The sequence below is a fragment of the Nuphar pumila genome, chromosome 12 (genome assembly GCF_984573655.1).
Source record: "Nuphar pumila chromosome 12, dmNupPumi1.hap1.1, whole genome shotgun sequence".
Classification (NCBI taxonomy): domain Eukaryota; kingdom Viridiplantae; phylum Streptophyta; class Magnoliopsida; order Nymphaeales; family Nymphaeaceae; genus Nuphar; species Nuphar pumila.
Window position 1 is genome coordinate 5,704,470 of NC_143260.1, and position 14,407 is coordinate 5,718,876.

The 14,407-nt window shown below is 36.3% G+C and overlaps 1 protein-coding gene across 1 annotated transcript; it reads left to right on the forward strand.

Moving 5' to 3' along the window:
• Positions 1-596: 596 nt before the first annotated feature.
• LOC149819773 (aquaporin NIP1-1-like) lies at positions 597-4,856 on the forward strand. Its single transcript, XM_089983751.1, has 6 exons — positions 597-664; positions 1,604-1,755; positions 2,569-2,790; positions 3,363-3,560; positions 3,838-3,899; positions 4,449-4,856. The coding sequence occupies exons 2-6, from the start codon at positions 1,606-1,608 to the stop codon at positions 4,666-4,668; spliced, it is 852 nt and encodes a 283-aa protein (XP_089839877.1). The 5' UTR covers positions 597-664; positions 1,604-1,605; the 3' UTR covers positions 4,669-4,856.
• The last annotated feature ends 9,551 nt before the right edge of the window (positions 4,857-14,407 follow it).

The window sequence follows — 14,407 nt, forward strand, 5'->3', positions numbered from 1 at the left end:
TATCTACGATAATTATCATCGTCTTGTCATTGGCGATGATTAATTATCGTCGTAATGATAAAAGATTTTTTGTGACGATTGATTATCATCGTAATTTAAAATCAACGATAATTTCATCGGCAACTCTTCCCAAACATCTTTCGCGTATTCTTATTCATATTACTGACAGGATAAGAGCGACAATATTTATCATTACCGATAGATGTTTTCACTATGTCATCGAGATTAAATTATTAGACAATGATAATTTATAGTCTCTATTTTTTTTATAGGTAATGACTTGTTTTCTTGTAGTGTGATCACATTAAACTTTATATTTTCTTGCTAGTTAATGACAATTACCATATAAAGTTAATGCACTCAACCACCAACTCAACTTCTCTTTCACTAAGCGGTTGATTATTTAGGCCTACCTTCAATGCTCTCTTTCACCATCCAAAATTTACTTTATATTTAATTCTCTTTCTCTCAGCCCACAAACTTTTGTGTGTGAAATCACTGGGTCTTGGTCCAAATCCAAATTGACAGGAAGAACGGGACAAGTCAATTAGCTTTTCGTGTGAGACTATAAGTAGAGCCTTCTACTACTGAGTACCAGCACCCAGCATTTCTGATTCTGGGCTTTAGGACTCTGATTCTCCTGTTGTTTCTTCTACACTCCAAGGTACAGATGAATTTTTGTTCTTGCTTTTGTGCTTCTTCTTGGACAAGTATGAAATTCTTCTGCTCAAAGTTTTTCAATTAATTACCTGTATGGTTTGCCATCAACACCATCCTTTGTGGTTTCTGTCGACAAAATTGGCTGTGAAAAAGTTGGAAATGGGGAGAGTTTTTTTTTTTCTGTTTGTTCTTCTTGGGGTTATTCATGAAGACTTGAGCTCAGTCCTTTCATTTTCTCTTTGCTGGTTCTTGTTGTGGCCTTCTACACATGTTTCTGTTGAATCTGAATTTGCAGAGCTTCTTTTTTTTTTTGCAATTTTTTGGGGACCCATTAAAAAATTTAGTTCAATCTTGCTATTTGGTTTTGTGGGTTTCTTCACTGTTCTGTGAAGTCTTTTGTTAGAGACTCTCTCTCTCTCTCTCTCTCTCTCTCTCTCTCTCTCTATATATATATATATATATATATATATATATATATATATATATATATATATATATATATATATATATATATATATATGTGATTCTAAGTATGCATCTTAGAGACCTCTCCTTCCCTCTCACTCATCGGTGGTTTCTTCTAATCCTACGGATCCTGGTTGAGCTTGGCTTTGTTGTCTGTTGCTATTTGTAGTTTCTTTTTCTTTAGCTTTTTATTTTTCTATATTTTAGGTTTGTTTTCTATATTGTTCGGTTCATGGGTTCAACATTTTGTTGATCTTCATGAGTGGTAATGTAGATCTTCTTTCGGCTCTCTCTCTGTCTCTGGTTACCGCAAGCTTCCATCTCAATTCTTTCCTTTGTTGAGGTGTTTGATTAGGATCTCTGTGGTTACCACAAATGAATTCATCTCAGTTCTTTCCTTTGTTGAGGTCTTTCTGTTTTACTAATCATTGTTTTCACAAAGACCACCATTTAATTTTCTCAATTATGATTTATGCAGATATGGCTGAGATCAACGGTTCCCATGCTAAACCAGTATCCAATGCAGTGAGCGATGAGCAAATCGGTGGAATGGAAAGTGGGAATATTTCTTGCTCTCAGGAGTCACGTAATGGATCACGATGCTATCTCTCAGTTCAATTACTGCAGAAGGTGAATTTCCTCTCTATTTTATTTCACTTCCAATTCTTCTTCTACTTGTGATATGACAGAATGGCTTCCTTTTTTCATGGTTTTATTTATTTCTCTGAAACTTTCAGAGCTCTCACCTAATTTTTCATGCAAGATTTTATTGAACCATTTATGAAGAAATAGATGGACTTATTTATGAGTTCTACAATTCCAGTTTACTGTTTCCTGACTATCGAATGGTTAAGCACCAGCAGGTCTATTTTTAGCGTATTTACCAATTCCGGAAATGGAGGTAAAGCTAATCCTAGAGTTTCGAGGACTCGGTCTCGAGCGAGCTCAGGGGGACCATGATGACGTATTCGGTACTTGGACGGTCCAAGTTCTCACGTCACGGGGACATGCCATTCAGGTGTCCCGTGTCTGTGTGACACGACAAGACACGTGGGCACATCATGTAACACACCTAAAGTTAGTTAACAATTAAAAAAGTTCGGCTCCCCTTTTCCTAGTTTTCAAAAGGAATTGAGTATTGGTGTCTCGCATGAATTGTCCATAGCCGTGTCCTTGTGACATAAGACCAAGGGAGTCTAGATTGAGCCTGATTCCCAAGATGGTTCACCAGTGCAGTAGACACTTGTATGGTTGAGATTGATTATATTTGCGATTTTTGAGTTTTCTCATTACACCCACAACTGCGGAGAGAGAGAGAGAGAGAGAGAGAGAGAGAGAGATGATGATGATGATGATGATGATGATGATGATGATGATGTGGACGATGGTTGATTCGTTTTTCCTTTAAAAAAAAGATTAATTTGTTTGCAATTTTGGTTGCAGATAATTGCAGAGATAATTGGAACATACTTCTTAATATTTGCTGGGTGTGGGGCAGTGACCATTAACAAGAGTAAAGGGACTATCACCTTCCCTGGGGTTGCCATTGTCTGGGGGCTGGTGGTCATGGTTATGGTGTACTCCGTCGGACACATCTCAGGGGCACATTTCAATCCCGCTGTTACCATTGCCTTTGCAATCTCTAGAAGGTTCCCTTGGAAGCAGGTAAAAAAAAAAATTTTTCTGTCTTGACCAATGTGGTAAATTTCATCGCATTCACGTTTAAAAGTATAGTGGTAATTAAAACTGGTTCACTTTTCACTCTGCTGTCAATGGTAAAAATAACTGACAAAGACCTCGATGGCACTCACTTTAGGCACCATTCTGTGTTTTTGGCCAAGACTGAAAAAATATGACAAACATGATCAATTCATAACTCACACGGCTAGTGTACTAGAAAGAGAGGGATTTTAATCCCCAACTTGATCATAAAAAATGACAAATCTGACCAATTAATTTTCTTCTGAATGGTTCAACCTTTTTGTCACCTAAAAAATTAGGCGGCTTGGTCAAACCACTTGTGTAACTTGTGGCCTGTAAAAATCAAGCGCCATGAAAGTTGTCCTCTGGAAAAAGAAAGCGCCATGATTTCGACCAAACAAAAGAGCAAAACTGTAAAGAAAACAATAAATTGGCTATGTTTTGTTATATTTTTTAGTTTGCGGTCAGTCATAGTATTGCCCTAAAGTTACATTATTTATGCACTTTATTTTACTGACTGAATTATTGTTGTGCAGGTTCCTGCTTATGTGATAGCACAAATGCTGGGAGCAACACTGGCTAGTGGAACACTTCGTCTGATGTTTGGTGGAGGGCTGCAACATTTCTCAGGAACACTGCCTAGTGGATCAAACCTGCAGTCTCTGGTTCTTGAATTCATAATCACATTTTACCTGATGTTCGTTATCTCAGGAGTTGCCACTGATACAAGAGCTGTGAGTACATTGGAATTCAAAGACTTCAACATTAAGATTTATGTTCTTTCATTTTTTGTTATGATGCCCTTCATTAGGGTTCAATTTTAGAGTTTATTAATGGTTGGTGGATACCACATTTTCAGTTTAACCAAAAGTGCAGTGTAGAATTAAATTTTGTTCACATTTTGGAAAGTTTCTTACGCTGAAATAATGTTCTTGTCGAGGCTTGTTTCTTACCACTAGCTTGTTTGCCTGTCTTTAGATAACCAATCTGGCTTTCTTTTTTTTACTGCAGATTGGAGAACTTGCAGGAATTGCAGTTGGAGCTACCATCCTATTAAATGTGATGTTTTCAGGGTATTGATTAAAAAGCCCTTGTCTTCGGTTCACACAAAACACAAAATCGCTATCATACTCTGTAAAACACACACACACACACACACACACACACACAGAAAATCACCATGCATGCACTGATTTTCTGTGTATAACACAAAACACAGAAAATCGCTGAAAAACTCAAAACACGCAGCGATTTTCTGTCTGATGTGTCACTGGATCTGCTCTGCTTTTTTTGCATTGGCTAAAGATTATTTGTCAACATGTCCAAACTTGAGAAGTGATCCAGACCATGGGATGTGTGATATCATGCAAGTTAATGTGTGCATCAAATTGACATGGCCCAACCTAGAAACTGTACAGGGCCCAGTGCACAGTTTGTTTATGATAATGACCCAGCCCAGTGGGGTAGGCTTAGTCCAATTATCACAACTCAGTTGGGACCAGTGAGTTATGATAACCCAACCAACCCACTCAAGTGGGCCAACCAACTTGGCAGCCATAATGACCATGGCGTTTAACCTGCTTTGTAGGTGTACACTAATTGATTTTTGTTCCTCATTGCAGGCCTATTTCCGGGGCATCAATGAACCCAGCAAGAAGTCTGGGTCCAGCTATAGTCGGGAACCGATACGACAGCATTTGGGTCTACATCGTGGGTCCAATTTGCGGTGCAGTGTGTGGTGCATTGGCATATAACCTCATCCGCTTCACCAACAGGCCCCTAAGCGAAATAACCAAGAGTGGTTCCTTTTTGAAGAGCGTAGGGAGGAGTGGCTCTCTGTAACAGAGTTGTACTTACCATTTCATGATACCACATGTTAATGTGGAGTATAAATGTACTGGCTTGATCTGTAGGTGGGCTTGTTTGAGAGAGAGAGAGAGAGAGAGAGAGAGAGAGAGTTTATCTCCATGATCTTTTGTTTGTAACTTTCTATAAGCTTCCTCAAAAATATGAACTGAGTATTAAATTAACTCTCATTGATCGATTGGTGGTTTATGCTTTTTGATATTTACACGGAGAAACTGCCCCTCACAAACAGAGACCTGGTCGCGCTGACTCCTTTATGCTTGATTTAAACGTTTTGTTACAATATTTTTATCACTTTTGATTCACATTCCTAGTATTCAAATGCCAATTCTGAAACTCAAATTGACATATTATCACATGAACTTGTAAATTCCTGCAAGAACCATTGTGGCCAAGTTCCAAAAAGTAAACTCGGCTAGGCTTGGGCCCTAGGTAACATATCGCTCAAATGGGCATGGCCCCACCTAGTTACCCATCTACCTGGTCACACCTATTGTGCTTCGTTAAAAGGACACACCCATTTGGGCAGTGTGTCCCTGGTGACACTACCAAACACGTGGACACGGACACTTATATTTTTATATTATTTAAAATTTTTAATGTCTTTAATATTATTTCAATAACAATGCATTTTTAATATCAAAATATGAAAAAATAGTTTTTATTAATTAAAAACCATATGTGTCCTCTATTTAAAAAAAAAATCAAACTAGCTAGTGAGTTTTTGAGTTATTTGCGTTTACGCTATAAAGTTCTCAATATAGAGTAGATGAAGGTGACAGACTTCCTCCAACATTGTCTCAAAATTCAACCATGGCTAGCTACTCAGGAAGGTCACCAGAACCTACTTGGCCGGATTAAGACCTTGCTGTTCAAATGCATCTCAAAGTCTTCAAACTTGGCTGCTGTATCTAAGCTCACTTTTTTCTCGATTTGTTACTCAAATAAACCGTCTCCGAAGACCCGGTCGGGCTGCCTTAGTCTGTCCATCCCAAAAGCACAAAATACCATGGCTAAGCCGCCCATGCTTATGCTTGGAAGGTTTAAAAGAATACTCCTCTTATTATTTGGGAAGCAAAATTGTGATCTGTTCCTTAATCAAAGGGTGATATTTGAAGAGTAGAGCTTAGGTGCTTGAATATTAGGTGCTTACGATGCGTGCTTGATGGGTTTTTTTACTCTTTTGGTGTTTTTTTGCAGTTTCGATTCCATAAATGCGTTGGGCATGGTTGATTTACGAGAAATCTATACTTGGATCATGTGTTTTCGATGAAGAGAATGATATTTGGAGCCTCAAAATTTTATAAAGATTTTGATCGTTGATTTTTTGAACCTTATAAAAAACCCAGTCGTGAGTCAAGAATCAAACACTTCAAGAGCTGATCCCTATAAAATAAACTACATAGATCACATGTGTACGGTCAGAATTTATAAATAAAACAACAAAGACCTAAAAACACCCATCAAACACCTAAGCTCTACTCGATCTTTGAAACTCTAAAAAATTATAAAGTTCTTTATGTTCTCACTCGTTAAAAGAAAATTTGGTACTCAAGACAAATGTCACATCTTTGTTTGACCAATTGTTTTAAGATCGAAGGGGGATGATGCAGTGGGATAGGGCCAGGCTGTTGGACTCCCCGTGTAAGCCAAGCTTGGCGACTCTATGGGGTCAAGGGGTAAGCTCTCAGAGTTTAATGCCGACCGGACCGGACAGCGACCGTAAGTAACGCAGGCTGAGCCAGCGCAACTAGGTCTCGGCATCAGGGGCGGTTTCTCACAGCAAAAATTCAAAAAAAAAAAATGATTTAAGAGGAGTGTGGGTGTCGATTGTAGTTCCCGTTCACACGAGGTTGCCGTTGCGTTTGAAAAACATGGACGGACTCTGGAGAGTGACCCTCTTTTCTTTTTCAGCCATTCATAGGTAAGGAGAATCTTTTATAGGAAAAACCATACCCAGGTTCAATAAAGATTATGTAAATCAGACCCATTGTACTTGGTAAAATAATATTTTCTATATATATATTTTTTACATTACAAAATGCACGTCTTAATCTGAATTCAAGTCGGACCATAGTTTGGCATGAAATTTCATAAACCATGCTCTTGTGATCTGTGTTTTAATCGAACCTCACAGGTTCCACCCGAATATTTAATCGGACCAATGTAGTTAAATTCTGTCTGACTCAGCCGATTCAGATCGAATTGGCCCAATGATGATTATAAAAAGGGCTTAATCAATTCATTTTCTTTAATAATTTTTTAAGGGAGTTAAAATTTGTTTAATATTTTAAAATATTTTTTATTGTTTAATGACAAGTGTCTTCGGATGGTAAAATGGTATTGATTCTCAAATGATTCAATTCTTGGTTTTTATCTGATATCCAACCAAATTTGATTATCTGTTTGGGAGCTGCAATTAGGAGTAGGAGACGAATATTGGGGTTGCGTTGATAGGGAGAGATCTAGGGATGGCAGTGGACTTGAGAAAATGAGGATCCATCCAAACTCGCCCCATTTTGTAGCGGGGATGGAGGACATTAAATGGGGGAATGGACAGGGCATGCAGTTAAAATTCAAAACCTGTAGAGGGATGGAGATAGGGATGAACTTACGCTTTTCCCTGCCCCGACCTCACTCGCCTCTGATCCCTGTTAATAAAATAAATAAAATATTCTTAGCATTTTATAAGATTACATATAAATCATATATATATATATATATATATATATATATATATATATATTTCTAAGTTCCTAACCTTAAAATGACCTCTCCTTTGGTCTTTCCTCTAATAAATGGCGGTAGCAGCAGAAAAGGCAGCGGCGGTCTGGCATAAGCCTACCATGTGACTCTTTGGTTTTCTCTCTCATTCTCTTTCTTGATCAGTTCTCCTTTTTAGTCCCATGGAAGGCAGCATCGGCAGTTTGACTCATGCATTTCATGTGACCCATTTATTTATTTCTTTTCTTTTCTCTTTTCTCTTTTCTCTTTTTTCTTTTCTCTTTTCTCTTTTTGGTTTGACGAAAGATAGTTGCAAACCCCTTTTTCTCTCTCCTTCTTGGTCCGGCCAAAAGCAGCTGCGGTTCGAAATAGGATCAAACTACACGTGACCGGGCCACTGGACAAAATTTTGAAACAAAGCGGGGATAAAGAACTTGGCCCCTGCACTCACCCCGATCCACTACCATCCCCAGAGAGATGACATTATAAATGGACGGATTTCAACAACATCCTCACGAGGATATTGCCAGATCTGCCGTTTCCATCACTGCTCCCAAAACTATGTCGGGTTATAATTAATGATTTTGGTTTTTTGCTATCAAATCCAACAGATATTTAAATTTGATGGATATCCAAATCCATTTACGTATAAATAAGTGGATCTAATATAAGTTTTTCACTATCGGCAGGCGAATCCGAATTTGAATCCGTTTAGCCATCAGATTAGTCGAATATAATATTTGGCCATATCCGACCCGAATCCGAACGTTTGCATCGCTATTGCCTAATAGTCATCATCTAATAGGAATGCATATGGCCGTCCACGTAATCATTCATCTATTTATTTATTTTTCTCCGGCATCTGTCAAGTGTTTTATTATTTTTGTAGAATTAAGAATGAATAAAACTAGCAAATGATGACATTATCGAAACGAAACGAAAACGAGAAAAAGCTCGCGTGGCCCACCACTGATGGATGGTCTGTGCCATATATAATGTAGTCGGCTAATTAGCTATATCATAAATCCCACCAGACCCACACCTAGGTTGGCAATTGGGAAAAGAAAAAGTAGCCATAATTATTTTCCTTATTCATTAAATCAGTTCCAACAAAGACGGTAGACCATTGATGAACTTACCAACCTACGTCACAAAAATACGATCGGGACACGACTTCAAGAGATTTTTTTTTGTTTTTTAATGTCTAAAGAAAATTACAAAAAAAAAAACTGAGCCACTTAATGGGCTTGTCTTTCAAGGTAACATGACCAGCCTTACGCGTAAAGCAATGGCAGCCACATGCTCCATCAAGATTCGATCGTGACCCTTCAGCTTAACATAGGACCCTGCTGATCACATGGGCATGCATATTATTAATCAATAAAACCAGAGGCGGCCCAGTCCTAGCCCAGCAGCAAATAGTTTGATTTGTCCATATGAAATAGATTTTTATTAATAATTGTAGCCATTTTTTATTTTATCTCAAAAATAAATTTTGAGGTGGTGCCCCCAAACCCCCCCCCCCCCCACTGTCACACCATTTTTTTTTTTTGCAACACCCCTGTTTGCCCACCCCATGAATCCTAGCTAGGCCATTGAATAAAACTATTTTTCATATTTGAATATATAGATATATTTTTATCAAAATATTACAAAATACTAAAAATAATATGGACACGCATTTGGTTTATGTCATAAGGCCAAAGTGTGTTTATTAAGCCCCCAAAATTTAACCTTAAATACTTTTCCAATATTAAAATTTTGAGATCAATTTATTTTTTATTTTTTTTAAATAATAAGTGAATCAAATCTTGGAGAAACAATTTTTTCAAAAGAGTTAAAACTCTTGGCAGGGTCATACTAGAGATAAATCAAACAAAGATGCACGAGATATGCACATTTCAAATTATCACATACAATTTAAGACTGAAATATAAAAAAAAATTTATTTCTTTCCAAATCAGTGTATACAAATAATAGTTTAGTCTTTACATGATCAAGTAGTTAAAACAAAAAGATCATATCTACCAAGATTGTAAGGTAAGAGTGAGCCCTCAAGGATGCAGCTAGACTGGTCCTTCGTTTCAGATACTCATCATTATTTATCTGCATTACATGGTTCTCATAAAATGAGGTCAGACTCGCTAGAGCCTAGTAGGGCAAATCAATCCCAAACTTGAAAAAAATATATCAAGCATTCAAACCTAAATCATTTCATCATTTAATATTTCATTCAAGATTAACTCATGTCATAAAATATAATTCATATACATTCAAGACATACAAATCACATCATTTTTCATATGTATGCATAATTCTTATAAACAATAAGTCAAAATTTATTTGATCGTTTCAACGTAAAACACACATGCATTCTTTTCAAATAAACGAGTTAGATATTCATGATATACATCAATCATGATACATAGATGTGATATATCTAAATTCGACAAACATAATACAATCATTTGCAACATGACTATGTAGGTGTGATGTGTGATTCACCTAATAAGTCAACCTAGTTATTTGTATGCGTAATGTGTCATTCACCTATACGCTAACATAAGTGTGGCAATCATAACCTCATATCAAGGTTTACAAATCAATAAATATATGATTCCCACTTCTAAGTTCAGTATATAATAATGCTACAACAAAAAACCTAAATTCATATATTCATAACTGGCTATCACAACCAACTCAGAAGATCATCATAACATTTGATTTAATCATAATAAAGATTTACAACATCCACATCAGATCACCTACTCTCAGAAATGTGCAACCTCACAAGGAGTTGTTGCCCTAGTTGGATGGCCTAGTCTTAGACAATACACTTCCTCACAGGGTATATCGTCTCAGCGGGCTACCTGCTTTTGGACAATGCACTTTCTCACAAGGTATATTGTCTCAGTGGGCTACCTGCTTTTGGACAATGCACATCTTTACAGAAACTTAAGCACTAGCTGAATTACCTGATTTGGTCATGCACACCCTCACAAAGATCCCCTCGAGAATAGTTTCATAATGGGTACCTTATCTAATAAATATAATTGTCATACATGCATCAATATCATTGACCACTTCCAAAGTCAATAGCCACCAATTCGGCACAATCATGTATGCAATCAATTGGCAAATCACAAGATTTTAGGTTACCAGTTCGAAATACCAACACATATCAATTCAATCAACCGAACACTTGGTCATAAACCACTATTCGGGCTTGAACATTCAACTGATCTTAAAAGATCTATCGCATGTTTCTTTTCATGCATCATTTAATGTGTCACATCATACATCACTTCATATGACATTTAAATCATAAAATCACACATTTAGCCAACAAAGTTTCATGAACCATAGCTCAATCTTGAGCCTAAACCTTTATCGCATGCATTCATTATTTCACATCATGTGGCATTTCAACATCATACAAAATCATATCATCATACACATCATAACATAATCACACGAAACATTGCATTTCATAAATTGAACCTCAAAGCATGTGTAAACATGATATGTAATTTCGTACATGCGTACGTGAACATGCACATTCCATATTACGAAGCAATTAAACTTTAACACATGTAACGCCTACGCATTTCAAGTTATACACACAATATTCAAGTCATATATACATTTTCACCACGCGAATCAATATGCAAAGCAAGCATTTCATGCATAATGTGTCTCACACATATATAGTATATATACATTAATAGTATTCACACAAATCATGGATTATCCATAAGAGCACGGGATATGCATAAAGGTAATTACAGTAACACGCACTCCTTATTTTCACTAAGCTAAAATCATGTCAAGAATTATCTCTTCAACCACAACAAGAAGAATACTTCTATTCTCATATATTCAAATCATGTTTAACATGATCTCCAAACTTCTTTCAATATTTCACAATATTTCTAAACATCCACAACTAAGTGGTGTATACACATAACTTTCATTTTATATATATTAAAAATTGAATTAACACGTGCATCTATGCACTTATAATTGTGAACATAAATAATATATGAGCACTTGTGCCAAACTAAAATTATGATGTGTTTGTTAACATAGTTAACCATGCACATTCGTGCTTGCTCACATGCATTTTTATAACGCATTTCACATATAAGTAAAATCATAACTCAAATGTATACATAACCACTTCAAATCTAAGTTTTAGATACATATGATCAACATTTAAAAATTGATTTTGAAACCTATTCAAAACTGCATCTAAATATAAAATTTTCTCTCTCGAGCATGTTACCAAATACTTAGTGTACGACACAATTTCCAAGAGAAAAATGAAACTACAGAACTACTAACATACAAAACAAATTTAATTATGTTAAATAATCAATTTTAATTACAAGTTCATATTGCTCATTAGACTCAACATAATCAATCATTAGGCATCACGAAACCTAACTTCACTAACATGATACTATGCTACATGCTTAGACTAACATAATGTATAAATCATGTTAAGTTGTGACAGAACAAGCTTAATATACATTCTACAATTTCAGTCAAGGGATCCTACCTTTGTAGATTCGATAATATGTTTGGCGAAACCTGAAAATCCAAGGGGTTCAACGAAATCCACAACGAATTGCCTTTTTGGCAATTCATTGAACACTTAGTGTGCGTGTGTGCCACCAAATAACAACATTAATCTACGCTCAGTTGCGGTGCTCTCTCTGGTGGAGAGTGCTACAACGCTTCATGCGAATCAAAGAGCTACCGGATGGTCTCTTCGCACATGAAACAATACAAATCGGTAATCACGTAAGCCGATTTTCCAAGAATCGAACCAGACAACACCTAAAACGACAAAGGCTGGACTGATCTGCAGTGGTTGAATGTTCTCCTCTATCTACACATAGCCCAAGATATCTCTTATGTTGGCACAATTTCCAAGACACCCAATCTCTGAAAGGGAATCTGATTTCCTTGGAGAAACCAATACGAAATTTAAAAAACGAAGGAGGTAGAGGCAACAAGCTCCACACTGAAGTTGCTGATGGAGGTGGCATCAAACTGTAGGGAATAATTCCCAATACAAAGAATGTGCACAAAATCCAAGAAAATTCCTATTTAGGAAAATCAGCTAGGAAGAAGGCTCAAAAATAAAAAAAGATTCGATAAAGAAGGAGATGAGGAAGAATACATACCTACACACATCAATGGAGTTGTGAGAGAGCTCAGATCTGCTCGAACATGGTTCCCAAGGCTAAAATGGCACAAATCCCAAGAAATTCTCAATTTATGAAAAATGGCAATGAGAAACACCAAAGAAGAGAGGAAAAAGGTGAAGAAGGTGCAGATGAGGGAGAAAGGGACTCACCTGGGCACCAATGGTGGTCGTGGGTGGCTCCAATCCCCAAAAATTTGATGGCATGAATCCCAATACGATCAGCTAGGGTGAGAAGAAGAAGAAGATAGGGCTTTCTTAGAAACCCAAAAGGGAAAACGAGAGAGGAAGAAGGTGTCAACCTCTAGGGAGACAAAAGAGAAGATTAAGGGGTTGGGGTGCCCTAGTGAGCCCCACCCAGTCCCACTTATGTGCCTATTCAAACCAGGTCCAAATCGGATCCAATTTGGACCCATTTCAACTCAAAACCCTAAATCAGGTTATGTGTTGAATAAATACCCAAAAATAAAAATATAAATCTTATACCCTATGTATATTATTCTTAGATAAAAATTATAATAATTTAAATTCTTTTTAGTTATTAAAAATCTCATAAAAAAAACCTAATTTGGATCGACTTATATGAGTCCAAACCCATCTGGACTTCGGGTCTATACTAAAAAACAAATTCTTTTCTCAAAATAAAATCTTATATTTTGCTAACACAAAATAATTATTCTAACTCTAGATAGTCCATGGTTTTGGTACTTTCTAAAATAATGATTATATTTAATTAAAATATTTTATTTAAATCATTTATGACCAAAATACTCTTTGATAAAATTTCTTCCATAAACACCCAAAATGCATCTAGTTATGCTAAAAAAACTTTGAAAACACCTTGATGAGACACAACTCACTAAAATAAATAGTTTTAATTATAAATTAAATATTTTAAATAGTAAATTGTTTGAAATACTTATAAAAATACCAATTTTATCCTTATTGATCATAAATGAGCAAATGACATGTATTATATCAATAAATGAAGTTTAAAAGCCAGAAACGCATTCTAACTTAAGGATAAGGATATTTCTTTATAACTCTCAAAATTTACAGGTTTTACAGCGTTGAACTTATGTCACCAAAGATACACAACCAAAATAGTGTATCCTTGATATATGGTAACCAACCAAAGACTTTTGTCCCTATCCTTTGGAACTACTGAACTAGCACAGCCTCCTTGCCAAACTCTTCTAGCAGGGCTAGGAAACTAGATGAGCTACTCATGACTGAGCTTATATTCAGATAGTAAAGATCTTGATCCAACTCATAAAACAAGTTCTCTAGTTTTTTATAACGAGGAACCCTCGTCGAAGAGAGAAAATCCCTGGGTAGGGCTTCGCGACCACCCTGCTTTACGTGGTCTACCTCTTAACTACGGATACACTCGTGTGTATGTTGGATTTGATCTGATGCCTCCATCTTCAAACTTGTGAAACAAATAAGCCAAATATGAACAACACATGTTCGGCTTAAGTCAATTCGTATAGGCTAGTTAATTTAATAGTAATAAATATATTGTACGTATATTTTACACGCAAAACCCACAAATTTTAAGAAATTTTCAATGAATATTTATGTCATATTCAATGCTATTTCAATGCGTACGAGTTAGTTACTGTGAATCCGATAACGAATACTTGAAGTGGGACTTGAATTCGGACTTTAGTGAGATCCGAAGATCTGACCCGGTTCGTGAGGCTAATTCGAGGAATTCGAATATTCCAAGAATATAGCATGAGATCCAAACCATATTATATATAAGATAGTGTAGAG

Coding starts and splice junctions, on each gene's coding strand:
- LOC149819773 (XM_089983751.1), top strand. CDS start 1,606: ATGGCTGAGATCAACGGTTCCCATGCTAAACCAGTATCCAATGCAGTG. Junction 1,756..2,568: donor CAGTTCAATTACTGCAGAAG/GTGAATTTCCTC, acceptor TTTTGGTTGCAG/ATAATTGCAGAGATAATTGG. Junction 3,561..3,837: donor TTGCCACTGATACAAGAGCT/GTGAGTACATTG, acceptor TTTTTACTGCAG/ATTGGAGAACTTGCAGGAAT.